Here is a 22,313-nt window from a genome sequence, read left to right as displayed (position 1 = left end):
AAATGAACTGAAGAAGAATTCATTTAATATTATCTTTTCGGTAAAGAAATAATTTAGTATTTTTATCTTAATGTATATTTCGAGTTTGTGTATTTAAAAGGTTGTTCAAGGCTAAATAGTTGTAGTACTGCGCGCATGGTTGAGAGTCTGTCAGTATTGAGCAAAGGGTGCCAATCAGATCTACTTGGGCGTAGTCCTGTATCTCCTGGTTGAATTCCTGAAAATATATATAATCGGTATAAAAATAATTGTCATAATTTGGAAGGATGGATGGTGGAACTGAACGGATTGTAATATAACTTGGTAATTTGATACGAGTTAAGGCCCAAATTAATACCTAATTTACATAATAAACTAGAATAAGAGAAGGTTTTAAGACTTCTGTGGGATAAAACATAAAATAATTATGTATTATAAGTGTGCGTAAGTACTTTACGACTAAACAAAGAATACTTTCGAATGTGAGTGTAGCAATAGGACACCAAAACTGTTTATTATTAAAAATATTGCAATAAAGTCGTCTATCTTTTTTACGCATATATGTAATATTAATTCCATTATTGCTAGGTACAGGCAAAGAGCCTTTTGCTCAGCGGTGAGGAAGTTAAGTGAGCCTTTGACCAACTATAGGTACATGTATAATTATATACACATAAAATCACTATTAGTGTTAAGGCCGCCCTTGTACTTTGTTAAGTTAGAATATTGTTATTTCCCTCATGTAATTTCAAATGAGCAATAAAATGTAAAATAATTAATTAAATAATACACGCTTTTTATATAAAAATTTAAATATTAAAAAGCCTAGCATAGTGACTGATAATTTTAAATGAAAGGATTAATGTTTCAATAAGATAGAAATTCGATACTTGGGACTTATACTTGTACCTACCCCATCAATCGTGACTGTTGGAACAAATGTTAGATTTAATAAACTAGTAAAGTATTCAGATTCGAGTTGCAATATTGTCCCTTGACCTGACGTGACACACTGTTCCACTTGTTCAGATGATAGACTTGACTTCTCTACACACTGTAAAATTAATAATTAATTATGAAATATGTATGGGGGTGGCTATATTCTTTAGTACTGTATGGCTACGGTACTAAAGAATATAGCCACCCCCTCTCTTCCCGTGGGTGTCGTAAGAGGCGACTAAGGGATAACACAGTTCCGCTACCACCTTGGAACTTAAAAAGCCGACCGGTGGCGGGATAACCATTCAACTGCTGGCTTTGAAATACACAGGCCGAAGACGAGCAGCAGCGTCTTCGGTACGACAAAGCCAGCCCTGCGGTCACCAACCCGCCTGCCCAGCGTGGTGACTATGGGCAAAACACATGAGTTCACGTTATTTTTGGCGTAAACTTGTGGAGGCCTATGTCCAGCAGTGGACTGTATAGACTATTATGATATTTAATATGTGCTTTGATAGATTTATTTCGAAATAAAATGTGTATATAAAATCAAAGTCAAATTTCTATGATTTGCATAATTATTACTTCAAAAATATATATTTAATATTTTCAACAGAATTCGTAATTAAATTAATATTTTGTAATTAAATAAAAATATGTTAGACAAAAACCGTAAAATAAACTAACTTTTACATAGCTTTAAAATTGTTTATTTAAATCTTTCTGTCGTAACACAACGGTGTGATGGTAAAACCAATTTAGAACAATAGTAATTGTTCTTTTTAGGGCAATGACAAAAATTTAGTTCTGTGTTCATTTGAAGAAAACGAAAGGAAATATTGTGTTTTAGTACTTAAATCAATGTCAACTTATTATTATAATTGATTAAAGGTGGATTTATATTTGACTGTCGTGTCGTGTCGTGTCGTGTCATGACGTAATGGCTAGCGTTTACATTATTATGTCATGTTCTGACTCAACACAACGATATTTTGAATCAATACAGCCGCAGCTCTAGAAAAGGTCAATCGTTTGAAATGTTTTTCTATGAGTCATTGGATTCTGATTCAGATTTTGTAGAAGATATTCAATTCTTAAATCATGCGACTCTTTTTAAAAAAGAAAAAAAGAGGAGGAGATTTTGGGTTCATCCAATCAACAGACAAATATATATTATATTGCTTCCGTTTTATATTATAAATAACATTATATTGTCGTACAATTTCAATTAAGTCATCCATTTTTAAGTGCCAAATAAACTATTATTTTAAAATTTACGTAAATAAACAAGCGACGCTGATGCGTCATAACACAACACTGTTCATATTCATCTGACGTGTCGTGATGGCGCCGTTTCAGCACCCCCCGCAACCCGCTTATCTGACGCGAATCGGGATCGGTTCTGATGCTACACATCAGAAGCTATCACGACATGATACAACACATTGTAACGTATATTTTTATTCTTCGTTCATTCTCTTAACAATTATTTCGTTTCGTCGAATTGCTATTCTTCATTGCTGGACGTTTCGCTATTAGCGTATTTCGTGTGAGTTCGTAGGGCTGCGTAAGCAACCATTGGTGGGGATCGCCGTGTAGAGTAGGACCAGCACTATTTAGGCGCTGGTGCTGTGCGGCTCCTTCCTTTTCCTTTGTCTTCAGCCTCGGTCAGGTTCAGGGTGCGATTTTGTTGGGTGAGTTGTTGTAATATTAAACACTTTTATTTAATTTTAATTACTAACTTAATTTTGTTTTAATTGCGAATATGTGAGTAGATTGTGTGTGTTAGATTAATTTTATTTGCTCTAAAGTTTATTGTTTTATTAAATTAAATTATTGTTAAATGTTAGGATGTGCTTGTCTTTGTGGGCCATTTCCGTGTCAACCCAGAGACGTTAGGGGTTGACTACGGAAGGGCTCACTTCCTGGTGTGACCTTCCAGGGTCCTTGGCGTGGCGGACACGTGTGGTGCCGTTGTTGTCGGTGATACCACGTGGCAGGATTTTGTGGGTTGGCTGCTAAGACCCCCAACATCTACGATAAAGAACTGCTCCACCTTTTCGATCCTTCTTGTGGCTCGTGCTGTGCTTGAGCACGGATCAGCATCGGGATTCTTCCCTCTGGCTGAGCAAAAATTTTTTTAACCCCGGCTGACATCGTGATGGAGATGGTGTCGTGGAGTTTGGACAACTGAACTACAGAGACTGGCGATCATCCAGGGAGTTTCTGCGGAGCCACGTGTCACGGAGACCCGCTATGATAAGTGACCAAAGTTAACCTTCATCCACGTGTCAGAAATAATTCGAACCCTCAGTGTAGTTTAAATTAATAGGTATTGGATTAATCAAAAATGTATTTCGATCCATATTGTAGATTTAAAATAATTTCGGGTTGTGTTAAACTCGTTCGTTTAATCCATAAAAGGAAGATAAAGTTGTTTGTTCATTCAAATTTGTATTAAGCTTAAAATTGTGATTCCTTGTATTATAGATTATATATATATGTTTGTTTATTAAAAAAGCTTGGATTTTCAGCCACTTTATATATTCGATATAAAAATATTATGAAAAGCTTGTTTGAAAATATGATACAAGCTTTGCCCATGTATAATTCTGCTAATAATAATCACAGCAGAACAGGATTTTTTTTAACTTACGTCAAATTGTCCCTGAGAACCAGCTTCAGAGTGCATCTCACATGCAACATAGGCCAGTTTCTTTTTATCACTTTCCTTCTTTAATTGGTCTAAAGCGCAGTCTTGAACCATATTGCCTAAACATTCTGCAGATCCATGCTGACATTCAAATCCCTCATCGCCATAGCTAATACTCTGAAATTGATCAATGTTTTCTGTTAAACATAATTTATTAACGTATTTAAGAATTAGATATATAAGTAAATTAAAAATAATGGCTAACAAGACTAACAAGAGTAATTTTTACATGAATTACACAACAAAAATAGAAAGAAAAAATTGCTGAAACTACTTATTCTTGCGAGACTACTATTCTACTTATTCTTATTATGGTGAGGGCGTGGATATTAATACTTAAGAGGAAAGGGTACCGAAGAGACTTTTCAAAAATAGGTATTTGAATAAAATGTTTCTGTCGCGCTGCATGCCGCTACCGCGCCCCGCGCCATCTCCGCCCCGTTTTTTCTATGTGTGACTGTCGTGTTGTTAGTGTGCGTGCGCCGGCTATTCAGCTATTAATTGTTGACGATATTTTAGTATTCGCATCTTTCGTTTGTGATTGACTACGAGTACATATAGCGCATAGTGCTATTTTTCTGAATTTGGCTTGTTTTATTGAATTTGTTCTGCATCGTATTGCTGTGACTCGGCATACTATTATTGAATTTCGTAAACTATTATTTTGAATTGGATACTCTTTGTGACTTGATACATGTCTATATTTTTGTGGGTAATTATCGAAATACTTATGTACTTTATTTATGAATTAGGTATGTAATTACATGGTTGAGGTGTGTGTAAGAATGGGTAATGAAATACATACATAATTATAGTGTATACATGTAGTACATAGTATAAGTGTAAGTATAGTATATATATGTAATATAGTACATACACAGTATAAAATGTTTGCCTTAGTACCTATATAATTTGTAATGTCTCATGTTTGTCGCAGTTATTAATACATGGGTATAGGTTATATACAGAGTGGGGATGACAATACGACAAAAATTGATAACACGGGTAATACTAGTTTATAGGAGTATTTCAAAACCATCAAAAAAGTTCTAACGTCAAAATCAAAAAAATGATTTTTTCAAACAAACTAAATAAGAAAAATATAATAAAATTATACTACAACATGTGTGACTATAGGTTCACTGACCTGTTATGACGCGCGGTGACACAACGAACTACTACTACGAACTAGGTACGTTGGTTTGTTTGGTCGGTCATAGTAGGTTATTCAATTTTTAAATTCTATCTAAAATAATTATCTTCTCATAATTTAATTCATTAATTTTGACATGATGTCGCCATTAGTGGCCATATTTTTTAATTTATTAAAAGGTCTAATAATTCTATTTTTTAACTCATCAACTGTATTTACGTCTGTTGAGTACAAGTCGCTTGTTACAAAACTTCACAGAAAATGCGGGATTAAGCATTGATCTTCCCGTATCCTCTGAAAAGCATTTGAAATAGTGCGGCCATCGGTTGGACAAATACGGGTGTTCCCATATCTCTCCCGGTACTTCTGTATTGCTAAATTAGCCTTGCCGTGGCATTCTCCGTAAACAAAAATCATGTACTCCGAAGCTGTGTAATTATAACGTGGCATTTTAAATAAAATAAAAACTATTCTTACTATTAACACTAGCGCCTAATTTCGCACAATTCACCCAATAACTATTAAACTAGGCATTTATTCTACGTTAATGTTCTTGTCACTATAAAAATAAAGCGTTAAAATATCGCACAAGCACTCCAAGTCTTTCGAGATAATCCAATAATTAATTAAAACGAACAAAACTCGTGCGCATATGTAGAAAATTGACAAATCAACGCGTATGACATCAAGAAACATGAGTACCTACCTAAATAAACGGCACAGAGACCACTGACCGCTTGTCGCGTACGCGGCAACTCAGGGAAAAACTAAAAACAGGTTATAACATGTTTTGTTTACGCTAGCCTACGCACCAGGGCTGACAGATGTACGATTTTAATCGATACGATTTTTTTTTTAATTTTTACACATGTACGATTGCTAGACTAAAATCATACGCAAAATGTACGATTTTTATATTCCTATTACCTGGAAGCATTTCATGATTAAAGAAACATCATTCACCGGCAAGCTTGAATTTCGTTAATTTCCCTTACTTGAATGAACCTACCACTTTTATATGAATGAGGACTCTTTGAAAAATCATATAAAGGCTGTATTTGTTTGCTTTCTAATGAAACTTATAATTTATCTTGTGGTAATAATTGCGACTTGAAAAAAGAATACATTTTGAAATAAAAAACAATTTGAAAATTATAAAACACTGGCTCAATTTGCTTTAAATTTGTTATGTTTTCCCCATTACAGTGCAATCTGTTATGTGAACAAGAATTCAGCGAAATTAATTTAATCAGAACAAAACTTAGAAACAGTTTATCCAATGATACCCTTAAGGGCACATTATTAGCCTAGCAATTAATAAGAAGAAACGAAAATGATACGAATTTTAAGCCAACAAATTCTTTTGTTAAAAAATATGACCACAGAAAATTTTGTATGAGTGTGACAAATTTTTCTAGCAGCCCTGGCACAGCCAGTTGTCCTTTACACCGTTAGACGTTCTCAGGGTCATTGCAACACACGTGCCACGTTGATTGTTTTTTTCAGCTGTTGCAAGATTTAATATTTTAATGTAATAACGTGGTATTTTATTATTAATAATTGTTGTTATTGTTATTTGTTGTCTTTATCGCATTTGTTGAACTGCTCGAGCAAAAGTTTCGCGAATATTTTGATCTCGAAATAAATATAGTCAATGAAATACTTAAATTTATTAAATATTGTTGATATGCCATGTCTGCTCCCCGTGATATTACCTACTTGCAAAAACTATGTTAGATTCAGAATTTAGATTTTCAGAATTTAAAATTCAAGCATTAAAAGAAACAATAAATTTTTAAAAAACAAAAATTATAAAAAGAAAATTATTAGAATCATACTGAATATTAAAACTATTTAACAAATGTTTTTAATATGTCTTAACACAACACTGACCTACCAAAATAGATAACAATTTTGCACGTTTTTAAATTACGCGTACGCCTAATATTATGTTTGTACCGATCGCGCTCAAAGGGTCGTTAACCTGCGGGTGACCGTTTATTAATGTTATACAACACGTAGTAATTTTAAAAAATGAAAAATCATATTTTTTGACTAAACTACTGGATGTATTTTATTGATTTTTTGTATGTGGGCTTGGAATATCATTACATATACGATGTCAAAGTTATTGTCGTATTGTCATCCCCACCCTGTATATTAATTAACATATAATTGCGGCGATATAACAATGGTTAAAAATAATATTATAAATAAAAAAAAAAAAAACAAGAAAAGCCGCCTGCGTGAAGAACAACTATTAGAAAGTCAATTGAAAAAGCTGGAACAAGATAAAAATTCAATAATTACACAAAGATAGCTAAATAAATTACACCAATTTCAAACATTATGTACTGTACACTTACAAAAATCATGAAGGCGACTTTTTCAATTATTATTTTATTTATGTTTTTTTAGTTAGGCAAATTACGTAATCGATTGAATTTTTTTAAAGAGTGGTTGATTAACATGACATAACATAACAATACACTTTATTGAACACCAACAGAAAATAATAATACGTATCAGATTGATTTTTAACCGACTTCCAAAAAAGGAGGAGGTTCTTAATTCAACTGTATTTTTCTTTTTCTTTTTTGTATATATGTTACTTCAGAACTTTTGACTGGGTGGACCGAGTTCGACTTGTACGCAAAGGAAAAAAAGCCGACTTCAATTACATCGACATGTAATACAACAAAGGTAGACGAAAATATAGTCAAGTATAGTTCGCGTCATGTAAAAAGAACGCTGGCCTTGAAGCTGCGCAGAAGCGATTTATCGGTCTATTTGGTGGTACGGGTAGGGGGACGGGAGTGTTTATCAGGTGTCGCATGCTTGCCGGTGTGCTATTGGTTAACAGCGGTTGACAGTTCGATGTCGACTCAAAATATTATCGTGCACAAAAGTTTTAAATTACAAAATTCTCCATTTACTATTTATTTCACTAAAAAACAATTATCAATTTATCATTTTAAACACATAAAAACTATTAAGATACGAATATCGGGAGTACAGATAATAATTATTTTTGAATACGACATTTCAATAACTAAAAAATTTGTTATTGCTTTTGTTTAAAAAAAAATTGTGATTTTGTAAAGTGATAATTATTATACTTATTTAGTCCGAATTATTCGCACTTGTATTTCTAGTATTTTTTAATGTACCTGCCAATAACCATTATACGAAGCCACGAGTAAAAGCCTAATTAAAAAATAAAACAGTAGTACTTGTGCGCGAGTATACCCATGCGCAAACGCACCCCCTCCAGTTTCTTTCAGCGTTCTTTTTACATGACGCGAACTATAAATACGCGTTATTAAAGATTACTCAAAATTTTTTTATCAGATCTCGATGAAATTTAAATATGACTACACGATAAACATCAGCTTTCGATTAAATTAAAAATCATCAAAATCGGTACACCTAGTAAAAAGTTATGCGGTATAATACAACGTAGGTCGACGAAAATAGTCAAGTAAAAACGTATTATTTATATTACTCGAAAAGTTGTTATTAGATCTCAAATAAACTCAAGTGAGACCAAATGACACACACCACCTTTCGATTAAAAAAAAATTTGTAGAAATCGGTCCACTCAGTCAAAAGTTCTGAAGTAACATACATAAAAAATACAGTTAAATTGAGAGCTTCCTCCTTTTTTGGAAGTGGGTTAAAAATAGAAACCGATTTTACACGTCTATAGAATTCTTAAGTCGACAAGCTTGAACAGTGAAAGATTTAGTATAAACGAAAGAGGAGTGAGAGCCTTCCTCAGAACGAAAACTGCGTTCATTGGAATCACTAAGAAACTTAAATCGTCGTTTTAGATAAGCAGGTACAACAGGATTAAAAAGAATAGAGTAAAGTAAGTTGAGAATATACGTATTCCCGAAGTAGGGAATTGGGTGCCACTCAGGGCGTAACTACTGCCGTATCAGCCGTATCAATGATACGGGGCCCCCTATTTACAGGGCCCCTAAGGTGTGTAAGCAAAAATTAGTAAAATGCTATCCACAATGTCACTTAATCTTGTGCTTCCTGGAAAAAAGAATAAAAAAACTGTCATACATACCTATAGAGTTTTAACTTCAGAAATGACTGAAGTCTGAAAAGCAGTCCCCTTTTATCCGAGTCAAGCGTGCGCCCAATTGTTGATAACATTCTGTATCGTTTATTTCGGGATTCAGTTAATCATTATGAACAATGAATTAATCTTTTTTATATAAGAATGGGGCACACAAGCAGACGAAGCCATCTGATTTATAACGGCTACCGTCGCCCATGGCCTTTAGAGAAAAGATGTAGACACTAGACGCTTTAAAACCCCCAAATTTTAGCAAGGTCATTCCACACTTTGAATGTACGCGGAAACATTGCGCACGAAGCTCGCACATTGGTTGCAAACCACTGGTGGATACAATTAGCACCACTAGACTTCTTGACATCGAAATAATGCAGAACACGACAAACGACACTGCTCATAGTGCACATTACGCATCGCGTGTTCGCACCGTGGAATGCTCGGTGGTGCTTTTCCCTCATCATCAAGAGTTTAATTCGACGCAAAAAGAGTGCAAAGAATTTCGCTTACTTTTTCGCATAATATGCCAGAGAGCCTTCAGGTTCGCGCAATGATGGAAGTGTAGACTAAAGAAAGTTACCTTCGACAGCTTTTGTAAGAAACAAAAGGCATGGGTTCCATTTGGAAAGCCTAATAGTCTCTCGCCAATTCTGCTGTGTTTGAACTTTGCCCTAGCGATTTACTACCTGTAAGACCTGAAGGCAGCGTTGAATCTCTTCTTCAGGTTATGCGCCTGTGAATCCCCCATATAGATGTGGAATGATTATTGAATGTGAATGATTTAAATAGTTAATCTGTGAAGTGTGAATGAAAGGAAGAATGAGTGAAAGGGATATAGTGTGTTCGGCCATTATAGATTTGAATAGAAGAGGGACGGTTAACGAGTGAGCGAGTGCACGGTGAATTAGGTATAATTTTATTAAAATAAACGTGTTAAGGTGATATTTCGTTTCATTGCTGGTAATCCGACATCCTCAATCCCACATTTTGGGGGCTCGTCCGGGATAAGGAGGATAAGGAGGATATTACCAGCAAACGAAGAAGCAAAATTTATAATTTAAAGACGTTAAGCGGCAACGTGGTCGGCGGCGAGTATCTGGTTGTAGTTGGCGAGGAACTATTTGCAAACGTGGAACTTGTTAAGCCCTGTAGTGTTTCTAAAGATGTCGAAACCATACGATGGACAGGACTTGGCAACGCAAAGTAGGATGCCTCGAGAACACAATTCTATGTTGCACATGGCGGAGGAGCTTATACCTAAATTTACCGGTCAAGACGATTGCTACCCGATAACAAAGTGGCTTCAAGAAATTGAAGATAACGGTGAAATATTTTCTTGGACAGAAATTCAAAAACTACTTGTGGCTAAACGTGCATTAGCTGGTACTGCGGCACTGTGGTTACGAGCTGAAAAAACACATAAGTCATGGTCTGAATTTCAAGCAGCTATTATCAAAGAATTTCCCGATATAATCGATCAAAAAAAGATACATGAAATGATGTCTACCCGCAAACAAAAAAGTAACGAAAGCTGTTTAGATTATGTATTCACAATGAAAGAAATGGGTAAAAGAGGTAAAATGGCTGATTATATTGCTATTAAATATATCATTGAAGGTATTCAAGACTTAGAGATTAATAAAATTATGCTTTATGGTGCAACGACGTACGCTGAACTTAAAGAAAAAATTAAAATATATGAAACTTATAAGAAAAAAGCAACATTTCAAAATAACTTAATAATTGATTCGCATAAGGCACATAAAAATCGTCGTAGTGTACATTGTTATAGCTGTGGGGAGAAAAATCATATTTCAGAAGAATGTCCAAACAGAACTCAAGGTAAAAAATGTTTCAATTGTAATGAGTACGGCCATATTTCATCAAATTGTGCGGCGTCATCGTTTCGGAAGCGCTCGGATATCGTCGGAGATCCCGCGCTTAGGCAAGTACAAAAACCAGCCACTTATACAACGAAGAAAGACATAGCGTCATCGTTTCGGAAGCGTTCGGATATCGTCGGAGATCCCGCGCTTAGGCAAGTATTATACAAGCATTGGCCACTCACACGACGAATAACGCTTGTTATAATTTAACGAAAGAGATGGAAGACGAACAGGAATGCAACATTGGCATTGTAAATGACGAAAACGTAAGCGAAATTTTAAGTAATAAATCACATCGAGAAAAGCCTTTAAAAACTGTAAGTTTGTGCGATAAAACGACAAGTGCATTGATAGATTCCGGTTGTGACGTGTGCTTAATATCTAATGATTTTTTCAACGAACTGAGTGCTCCCATAAATCAAAATATGAACATTGCTTTAACTGGTATAGGTTATGCTAAAGTTTATTCCCGTGGTGCGACTACCTTAGATATAGTGATAGATAATTATAAATATAAAAATGTTAATTTTTACATTGTTCCTAAAGATTGAATTCCTTGGAAAGTTATTCTAGGTAACACTTTTTTGCGTAATGTATTAACATGTATGAAAGATTGTGAAGTGTGGTTTGCCCCAACAGATGATAATTTTATGAGTTGTATGATGAGTAGTTATGATGAGTTGTGTGATTTCCCTGACATTAATCATATTCTAGATGAACGTGTAAAAAATGAAGTGCAAAGTTTAGTAACCAATTACCAACCTCAACAAATCAAAGAAGCGCCTATTCAAATGAAAATTATATTAAAAGATGACATCCCCATAAGGTCAAGTCCACGTCGTATATCACTAACAGAGCAAGGTGAGGTAGAAAAGCAGATAAAAGAATGGTTAGACAGAGGAATTATTCAAGTAAGTTATTCTGATTATTCAAGTCTCTTAGTTCTTGTAAGAAAGAAAGACTTATCACTTAGAATATGCATTGATTACCGCAGATTAAATCAGAAAATAATTAAAGATGAATTTCCTATTCCCTTAATTGAAGACTACATAGATAAATTATATTATGCACAGATATTCAGTACCTTGGATCTTAAAGACGGATTCTTTCATTTAAAAATATCAGAAGAGTCTGTTAAATACACAAGTTTTGTTTGTCACCTTGGACAATTTGAATTTCTTAGAGCTCCATTTGGTATGAGCATATGTCCGAATTACTTTATGAGATTTATAACTATTATTTTTCGTGACCTGATGTTAAGGGGTTGGGTGTTAATATACATGGATGATATTTTAATTCCAGCAAAAGATGAAATAGAAGCTTTAATAAGATTAAAAGTAGCGTCACAATATGGATTAATAATAAACTGGAAGAAAGCCAATTTGATAACAAAAAGTATTACATTCTTAGGACATGAGATTTGTAATGGTAAGGTGAGTCCCTCTGTTGATAAAATAGAAGCCATAACAAAGTTCCCAGAACCAAGCTCAACTAAACAAGTACAAAGTTTTGTTGGCCTAGCCTCGTACTTTAGAAAATATATTCAAAATTTTGCAGAGATAGCAAGTCCTTTAACAAACCTTTTGAAAAAAGACGTAAAGTTTAGTTTTTATCAAAAAGAAAGACAAGCATTTTATACATTAAAGGAAAAGTTAACTAGTAGCCCAGTTTTAAAGATTTTTAATCCAAAGTTACAGACTGAATTACATACAGATGCATCATGTTTTGCTATTGCAGCGATACTCATGCAACGTGATGAAAATAATGAACTACACCCTATTTATTACATGAGCCGTAAAAATAGTCCACAGGAAGAAAAATATTCAAGTTATGAATTAGAAGCTATGGCAGTTGTTGAAGGGGTAAAAAAATTTAGATGTTATTTATTTGGAGTTAAATTTAAAATAGTAACAGATTGCAAAGCATTTACAATGACAATTAAGAAAAGAGATTTAAAACCTAAAGTAGCACGGTGGGCAATGTTTTTACAGGAATTTGATTTTACAGTGGAACAACGGTGTGGAAGTTTAATGAGACAAGTTGAAAGAATACATCACATTATTACAGCGATACTTACCAAGATGTGCATAGAATCACCTGCCCTGTGGTATCGACATGTTAGCTCGGTACAAAGAGCACTTAATAGTACATACCAAAGAAGTGTAAGTTCTACACCATTTGAACTTTTAATAGGGGTAAAAATGAAAAATAAACAAGATTTAGAGATTTACGATTTAATTAAGCAAGCAGATATAGATAATTTTACACAGCAAAGAGAAGAATTGAGAATACGAGCAAAGGAACAAATATTAAAAACACAAGAAGAAAATATTAAAAATTTTAACAAAAATAGGAAAGAAAGTTTTAAATACAATGTTGGTGATAAGGTTGCTATCAAACGCACTCAATATGGAAGTTGTATGAAATGGAAACCAAAATGTTTAGGTCCATATATTGTAACTAATGTAAAAAACAATGATAGGTATGATGTTGAAAAAGTAGACTCTAATGTCGTAGGTCCTAGTAGAACCTCCACTTCATGTGACTTCATGAAGCCATGGCCTGATTTATGATTAAGCAATTAGTTTTTTTTTTTTTGTAACTTTTTGATTTGATTTATAGGGTAAACCAGAGAGTGATTGCCCACTGACAGTGATCGCCCACTTTAAGAAAAATATTCTCATGTGCTATCTTTGAATCATTCTAGTTCGATTAGAATTTACTAGGTGGCTCTGTGATTAGTGTATAGTATTTTTGAAATTGACTGCTGGCAACACTGAAAGAAAAAAAACAGTAATGACGGATTTTATCGAGACGGGTGAACGTGTTATTCAAAAAGGTTAGTAGTTTAACAGTTTTCATAAGGAATAACTTGCTTAAAGGCTCATTTTTTTGCATTTTATTTGATATTAAACTATTGGCGTATAGTTATCATGAACTTATATGTATTTTCTCAGTTTTAAATTAGTTATACCTGGTAATATTTAATTCTTAACGGTTATTTTAACGGTGGGCAATCACTGCATGTAAATCTGCATATTTTTAGTGATTGCCCACCATGATTTTAGTTATTGCCATATCATAATGACTATAGTTATTGCCCAGGGCAATTATTGTTATGGGCATTTCTTTTACCAAAGTGTCTTGTCATCACATGAAGTAGTGTCTAACTTGATCATTGCTTAAACTCGTTTCACAATTGCTATGCATGATTATCTAAATGGTTATTATTATTACATTTACAGTATGCCAAAGAGACCAAAAGTTAAATATAGCTAAGAGAATTTTCAGAAAGCCCTCGAAGCTGTACAAGATATTTCCAACAATTTATCTACAAGACAAACCTTCCTAGGTTTAGTCTCCGATACCACATTAAAAATCATACATACATAAAACTAGCTTAGGGCCATCACCTATATTAACTATAACTGAAGAAAATCGTTTAGACGATTGGATAATAATTTCGGCAAGAAGAGGATTTCCCGAAATAAAGAAGACATTTTAGATACCGTGCAAAAGTTCCTGGTGGAAAACTTGCGTCGTAATTCATTTTTAAATAATAGGCCAGGTGATGGTTGGAGGAAGGCATTTTTAAAAAGACATCCGAAGCTGACAGTCAGAACATCAGAAGGAGTGACAAAAGCAAGTTTAGCTTAGCCAGAAACGCCAATAAAGAAAGGAAAAGGGCAAACTGAACGACAGCCTTATGCCATTAGATCCCAAAATATTAAAGCAGCATTACATAGAAAACAAAAAGAAAAAGAAAATCTGTTAAAATTAAAAGAAGAGAAGAAGTTGATCAAAGAAAATAAAAAGACTGAAAATGAAAATAAATATACTAAGAATATTGATAAAAAAAATCAGAGGAAAATACAAAAAATAAAAATTTTACTCTGAATTCTAATATTGAGACTATTAGTTCTAAGGAAATAGATACAACTTTAGGGAATAATAGCCAACAACTGATTGATCATTCTGAGCCACAATTTGAACTTGTGGCTACCTACCACATCGAACTATTATTACTTAAGTAGTAATAGTAATTCAATGAGACTACAAGACAACTTACCTGATACCAATACCTTTACCATTTAACCTTACCGATACCTTTAACCATTTAACCTTACCGATACCTTTACCTTAAAAATACCTTCACCATTCATAACCTCAAACCATTACCTTACCAAGATACATTGACGTGTACGTGAAACAGAAAGCACATAGCTCTGAAAAGAGCTGTTTTGTTTCACGAACATTAAAACGGCTCTTTTCAGAGCTATTTGCTTTCTGTTTCACGAACACGTCAATGTATCTTGGTAAGGTAATGGTTTGAGGTTATGAATGGTGAAGGTATTTTTAAGGTAAAGGTATCGGTAAGGTTAAATGGTTAAAGGTATCGGTAAGGTTAAATGGTAAAGGTATTGGTATCAGGTAAGTTGTCTTGTAGTCTCATTGAATTACTATTACTACTTAAGTAATAATAGTTCGATGTGGTAGGTAGCCACAAACTGATACCAAAAAGTTAAAAAAAGAAATAAATATAGTAAATAAGGAAAAACGAGGAATCTCAGCATCAAAAAAGATCACTGTTTTAAATAATATTGTAATAAAACTTAGTAACATTGTACCAAAGCCTACTTGTGGAGTTTGTCATTTTAATGTGATAAAAAATGAATTGACTTGGCAGTTCTTGTTCAAAGATCTTTCATGTGCGTTGCATTCCACCAAAACATAAAGAAAATATACCCGACAGCTCCGATTCACATTTATTTTTATGCCATCTTTGTTTTAAAGTAGATGACTATGTCTCTGGCGATTCTGATTCATAAACATCAGCTAAAGAATTATTTGATAGAGTTATTAGAGCCAAACACAATTCATTTTGAAAGATTGAAGATTATCCTATTAGATCTATAAGTTTAATATTTTATTTTGATTATTTATTTACGTTTAAAGTTTATTTTATCATTTTGAGTTTCTGGGCAATTACTATGCTGTGATGTGGGCAATTAGTATAGGGAAGGGGCAATTACTGTACATTTTAGAAGATTTTAAGTTTATTTCATTATTTTCTATGTTATGTAAGTTTTAACTAAAAACTGTTAATATTCTATTGGAGAATTTATCAGGTAACAAGAAAAAAGTAATAAATGGTTAATTGTTATAATACTTTTTTATTTTTTTGATGCCAATGCATTAGAAGTCCTTAAGTGGGCAATAGCTATACGGTTTACCCTATTATTTTCAAAGATTTTATAGGATGTATGAAGAGTGTATAAATTAAGATGTTATAAAAGAGTGTATAAAGTTATAAAAGGGTTTCCTACTTTATAATAATTAAGTATGTAATGTAAGATTTTACTTATTTCATAATGTTTTTGTTTTTTTCAATTTAAGATGCTATTTATGTTGTCAGGTAATAAAGTATTGATTAAGTTTTTCTTGCAAGTTGTAGTTCTGTATTCCTTTTATTTATTGTTTAAAAAGTTTAGTATATAATGTTTAAAAAGTTTAGTATATAATGTTTAAAAGGTTTAGTATATAATGTTTAAAGATGTGTCTTAAGAGTGTCTGTAATATTTTTTATTATTATTGTTTACTTGAACTGTAAGATTTTTTTTTTTTTATTACTTTGGATGACTGAGGACAGCCATGTTGTCAGGAAGGGCCGAATGTGGAATGATTATTGAATGTGAATGATTTAAATAGTTAATCTGTGAAGTGTGAATGAAAGGAAGAATGAGTGAAAGGGATATAGTGTGTTCGGCCATTATAGATTTGAATAGAAGAGGGACGGTTAACGAGCGAGCGAGTGCACGGTGAATTAGGTATAATTTTATTAAAATAAACGTGTTAAGGTGATATTTCGTTTCATTGCTGGTAATCCGACATCCTCAATCCCACATAGATGCGGAAGATTCATAGGAATTCACTAATAGTATTGGCCTCACAGGCTGAAGCGAACGATCCCCCGCATCTATTGCTGCAGGTCAAGGCTAATAACTCTCCAGCTTGGAACTACAAGCTCTTTAAATTAGCTTAAAATCCGAAATTCAAAACATATTCATTCCATTAAAGAACTCATGGAATTATTACTGATAAAATTCAATAGCCTTGCATCCAATTTTCCGGAGGTATTAACTTGATGTTTTTCAAAACTAAAACTGATAAAAAATTACCTAAGGATTTCGATGGAACAGGAACAGCTACAGCAGACTACACTCACTATTGTCTATTCTAGGAGGAAGTTATAACTTATAATCAATAAACATTTATTTTAATTCAATGCAAGCATTTTTTGTGAGAAATCTTTACCCATCATTTGCCTGCCCCCCCACTAATTTTGATACAGGGTCCCAAGGTTCCCGGGGTTCCAAGGAATGCTACGCTAGTGGGGCCACTTGAGTTTTTTACGCAATTCAGAAATATGATTCTATTTGCGAAGTCCAAATACGAATCGCATAGGTACATAGATTCGACCAAATTTAATAATCTGCTCCTCAGTAATGTCAAGAAAACAACTAAGCTATTAGTATTACGGTAATAATAATCATAATATACTTTTTTGAAATCCTTGTATTGAACCCTTTTGATACCAAAAACAAACAACACAGTTATTTACCATAATTATCATTGTTATTTGTTAGCGAAACCCTTCGTTAGCCCAGGTTTGCACAGTGTTACAATAAAAACCGCATATACAAATACGGTTTTATTGTAGTTATGAAAAGAGAAATTATTTAATTTTGTTAATACGAATTTTAGAAAATATCGACTAAAAATAACATCACTAGTGTATCGATATAATTGTCGACTATGAGTCATCACTTCGCTGGCGTATATACGTATTGCTTTGACCCTTCCCTCCCCCAGACCTATCCCCCAAAAAGCAAGAAAGGGACAATTGCAGCTCAGACCGTTTTAGGTATATAATTTTTGACCAAAACAGTGTTTCGTAGTCGACTGTTTTCTCCTCAGAACATGGCCATTTTTTAAAAATTTTTTTTAGAAAATAAAAGAAAACTTCGGCTATGCCCCTATGTTTTCATTTTTTTGAAAATATGCATATATATTTTTTAATGAGTGTCTGAAAATGTACAAAAAATTATGCAATATTTCGAGTTTTTGAAGTCTCCTAATTCCTATGATAATAAGAATATGAAAAAAATCAAAACACAGGGGCATGGTCATGGCAGCAAAGAGTTCTATGTCACAAAAATATTTGATCTAGTGTCATTATCCAGGGAGAAAACAGTCGACTACGTTTGTATGGAGAAAGACCCGGTACCCTTTCCTCTTAATTTTATCGCGTTGAAGTAAAATTGTTTTAATAAGAGTAAATAATAGATAAATATTCAACCACTTAATTTTAAGGATTTATAACATGTATTTTTGTGATCAAATTCCAAACATTTAGTATCATAATAATATATCAAACTATTGATTTAGGGATTTAGAGATCTAAGTTTATCAAGTGGTAAAAAATTAGAAAATAGTCAATCAATAATAACATTTAAAAAATTAATAGACTGTTAAATTTGTTATGAAAACAATCTTATGCTTGCAAGAGATTAAAATACGTAAAATCAAAAGATTTTTACAAGCAGCTACATTCATTGTACTTACTATGACACAAATATTTTTTCTTAAATTGCAATTTGTTTCATTAGGTATGAGTAATATAGTGACATAGGATACGATAGGGAGAACAAATCACACTGTTATCTTAAACAAAGCTTACTGCGCTACTTTATTCATAGATACTTTGGCAGTATTTTATGTCTTTGATCGCACGATATTAAGGAAAAGAGGCCAGAAAACTCAAAGGTTCAACAAATTTCATTATATATTTCTATTACCCGTGATTTCCCAAATGGTATAAACTTTAGCTTCACATATTCATGCAGCAGATAGTAGGCTGGTTGTAACTGGTTCAGTATAAAAGATTTGCTATCTGGGCAGTTACTCTCATAGTAGACTGATAACAGAAGCTGAAAAGTATAGAAACAATTTTTAGATTGAATAATAGGGAAGTAGTTTTATTTTACGTCAAGATTGTTTAATGCATGGAACGTGTCAATCTTAATCGAAAGTCCTGGACTCTTGCGGCACTACTCGACGTTACTGAGAGTTGTTGTTTTAAAAATACATGTCGTAATCGCTAGTCGAGGATAACTTTGCGACATTATGTAAGACTTAAATTTAACTATCTATGGTTGGGCACAGCAGGATATTTCCTGGTCATAATATCGAGCAGCCCGACTGGGGTAGTACCTCGACCTTACAAAAGATCGCAGCTAAATAATACTTCTTTCAAGCAGTGTTGTACTCCTGTCGGTGAGTAAGGTGACCAGAGATCCTGGAGGGAATTGGGCATAGGGTCGGCAACGCGTGTGCAATAATTGTGGTGTTGCGATTACTGTAGCTTAGTTAGTCATAAGCTACGGTAATCGCTTATCATTAGGTCAGCAGTACGCTTGTTTGCCGAACTAGTTTTATAAAAAAAAAAGTGTATCGAAACATCTACTGTACCAAGATCGCAAAAGCGTAGTATATTGATAGAGCTAAGATAATAGAAGGCAAAGATCGTGTTCCTTAGATCTGGAAATGACATGTTGTTTGTTTTTTAAGGATAGTAAAACAGCAGGATGGAATGAAAAATAATGTATATATATATATATATATATATATATATATATATATGTGTGTGTGTGTGTGTGTGTGTATACATAGTATACTCAGTTTCAATTATAGCAAGATTACAAACTGTTCTAACTGTTTACAGATCTATTTAAAAATTTAAAGTATCGTTACTTTAAATTTATAATCCTTTTTTTCGCGGGAAAACGCTTTTCCTTGCCAACCCAGACTACCCACTAAAACCCAGCGGTGCCCTCATCGTCATGGCGGGGCACCACGGGATCGCTTTCGCATGCTACCGCGACGCCCCGACGATTGGCCCGCCATGTGCGGGCCGCCTTCTGCCATAGAGCGCCCACGGACACTATGAGCGCTCTATCACCCCGATGGCGAGTAGGAGGAATAGTGGTGCCCTTCTTCCACTTTATTGCGAAGGGTGAAGGAGTGCATAGTGGTGTCTCCTTCCCCCTGGTCGCCTCCTGCGGTGCGGTTGGCGTGAGCGTCAGCCTTGCGCTGTGGCTCCGCAGCCTCCTTTAACGCCATGACCTCCTCGCAGAAGGAGGTTACAGCCGACCAGCACCTCTTCCTACCGAGCATGCTGCGTTCCACGCTCGGCAGCGAAAGATCTTCGCCTATTACGGCCACCAGGGCGCAGCGCTGGGGCCCCTAAGCGACACAGTCCTCAATCGATCTGATGCAGGTAAATACCGTAATGAAATGCTACTTCATCCTACTCGGTTTATCTAGTCAACCTACTCCTTAAAATAAAAGCAAAATAATCTAAATGTTATGATCTTTACATATTATACGATATAGTAAATAAAAAAAATTAGTCACATAGTTACAGTACACTATCTCTACTTTGACAATCTTATTCAATTAAAGTGTAAAGATTAGCTCATTCGAAAAAAAAGCTTTTAAACTACGGAACTAAATTGAAATGAATCAGCCTATAACACTCACCGCTATACAAAGAACTCTTTCTTTATAAAAGAGAAGAATCAATCCACCATGTGGACCCTCTGTCACTGGTGTTTGGGTGATTACACGCAATAATACTTTTGAACGGTTGTCAGACTTCACTAGATTGTAATTATTAGTATGTTTTTATTACTAATATGAACATGTGACCGACTGTTATTGTTGCTAGCGATCGAGCCAGGACAACTTTTACTGCCCCACTTACCATATCATACATATACATCGACCTCGCCTGCGAGATTATAAGACATGCTTTGACATTGAATTTTAAAAGACATTTTGTTGCAATTTAGTTATATATGTATATGTTTATCTTGCTTAACACCGAAAAATAGGCAGAATAACAAAAGATATGATAATAAACAATAAGTTAAATAAAACAGTCTGTAAATGACCCAGTGTTTGATAAAAGCTTCTTTTTAGAGAAGAGCCAAACCCAGCCTAGGACGCAAAACTGACTTACTGCGGGATAGCTGATAATTATTACCCTACCAAGAGTATTGACCTTTACCATTAAGTTGTAAACCAGAAACATATATATGAAAACAGTTGAAACTGAGTACGAAAATTGGTTGTGAGTCGCTTAATGCCTATTATTGAAATATCTGCCATAAAACTGTAGCGCAGCATATCTCACAATCAACTGAAAAAAAAAATATTATGTTAAGTAAGATAAACATTATACTGAGCTTACTTTAAACAGGTTAAAATAATCTAGAGACAATATGAAAAAGTAATGAGAAAAACAATAATTTGTTGAATGTTATGACAACCTTTTTTCATAATCTCGGAAGAAATCTGATTCTGTCAGAAAAAAATCTGATTCAGTCAGAATAAAATAATAGAGTCTTAACTGCAAGTTTCAAAACATTCTAACATCAGCATTTGTATAATAGAGACAATACAGACTACGAATTGTTAACGATTTCACTGTCATATCAAATTTGCTATGGTTAAACGAAAAACCTTCACGGATAATTTGAATAATTGCGATCACTCATTTTCACTCTAGTGGCTCCGACACGGGAATTAGGAGCATTAGCCGTGCCGGTAATGATTGTCAATACTCCTCATATTGGTTCATACTTTGAATATACTTAACAATATAATTTTTTTCTTCTTTATGAGCATTATTATGGTGGCTAGTCTTATGTATAGCTATTTTTTTTAAAGGTCTATTACTACAATAAAAATTATTATTATTTTTTTTTTTATCTAAAGGAACCTTCCAGTTATAATGAACAATTTGATTGTTCTTAAATCCTTAAGTAGTATAATATAATATGGAGTAAAACTTAATTTGTTTGTTCAAATAAACAGGAGACATTTAATAATAATTTATGAATATATTATGACTGAGGAATGAATAATTTATGAATGAACGATAATTGTTAAAATATATTATTACGACATGATAAACTATAATATACAGCTTACCTTTCGTGGAGCACCGTAACTAAAGTGAAACATAATTAATAGCTGTAAAAACTGAAATTTTAAAGGCACCATTTCACACATAAAATAATCACTCACTACAAAATGACTGAACGTGTTAAAATTCGTACATAAATGTATTTATTTTCATTTGTGTAAACACGTGTGCATGGTTCAATAACTATGCTAGTTGTTAAGCGGGCGCAGCTGGCTGCTCCGTCTGATTACATACACGGTGTTAGAATTAAGGTAAAAGTAAATTATGCCTGTAATAAATGATAATCCTATAGTAACATTTTATAAGGAGGGTATGGGTAACATGTGAAAACACGATTTTGTATTAGATACAAATGTATTATAATAAAACTCTACATTACAAATACACATACATGTACGAATGTACATACACACAACTTGCCTTAGACGACGGACATATACCAATGAATAAACAAGACGTTTTTTATTTATTTAAGTAACATAAGCTGGTGACAATATTAAAAA

General features: G+C 33.7%; 1 protein-coding gene and 2 long non-coding RNA genes across 3 annotated transcripts; 2 read left to right on the top strand and 1 right to left on the bottom strand.

The window, feature by feature from the left end:
* Positions 1 to 57: 57 nt before the first annotated feature.
* LOC123660873 (GILT-like protein 1) lies at positions 58 to 22,000 on the bottom strand. The gene is made up of 5 exons (XM_045595899.1): positions 21,816 to 22,000; positions 18,617 to 18,748; positions 3,575 to 3,748; positions 893 to 1,033; positions 58 to 217 (listed from the first exon to the last, which is right to left on the bottom strand). Exons 1-5 carry the CDS (start codon positions 21,894 to 21,896, stop codon positions 68 to 70), a joined length of 678 nt encoding a protein of 225 aa, XP_045451855.1. The 5' UTR covers positions 21,897 to 22,000; the 3' UTR covers positions 58 to 67.
* Positions 12,107 to 13,060, top strand: LOC123660874. Its single transcript, XR_006744264.1, has 3 exons — positions 12,107 to 12,190; positions 12,495 to 12,619; positions 12,765 to 13,060. It is a non-coding gene; the product is annotated as an uncharacterized LOC123660874 (long non-coding RNA).
* LOC123660875 lies at positions 16,003 to 16,619 on the top strand. The gene is made up of 2 exons (XR_006744265.1): positions 16,003 to 16,243; positions 16,290 to 16,619. It is a non-coding gene; the product is annotated as an uncharacterized LOC123660875 (long non-coding RNA).
* Positions 22,001 to 22,313: the final 313 nt, after the last annotated feature.

The sequence above is a fragment of the Melitaea cinxia genome, chromosome 16 (genome assembly GCF_905220565.1).
Source record: "Melitaea cinxia chromosome 16, ilMelCinx1.1, whole genome shotgun sequence".
NCBI lineage: Eukaryota > Metazoa > Arthropoda > Insecta > Lepidoptera > Nymphalidae > Melitaea > Melitaea cinxia.
Note: the sequence above shows the minus strand (reverse complement) of the source record. Positions and strands in the feature narration are given on the sequence as shown.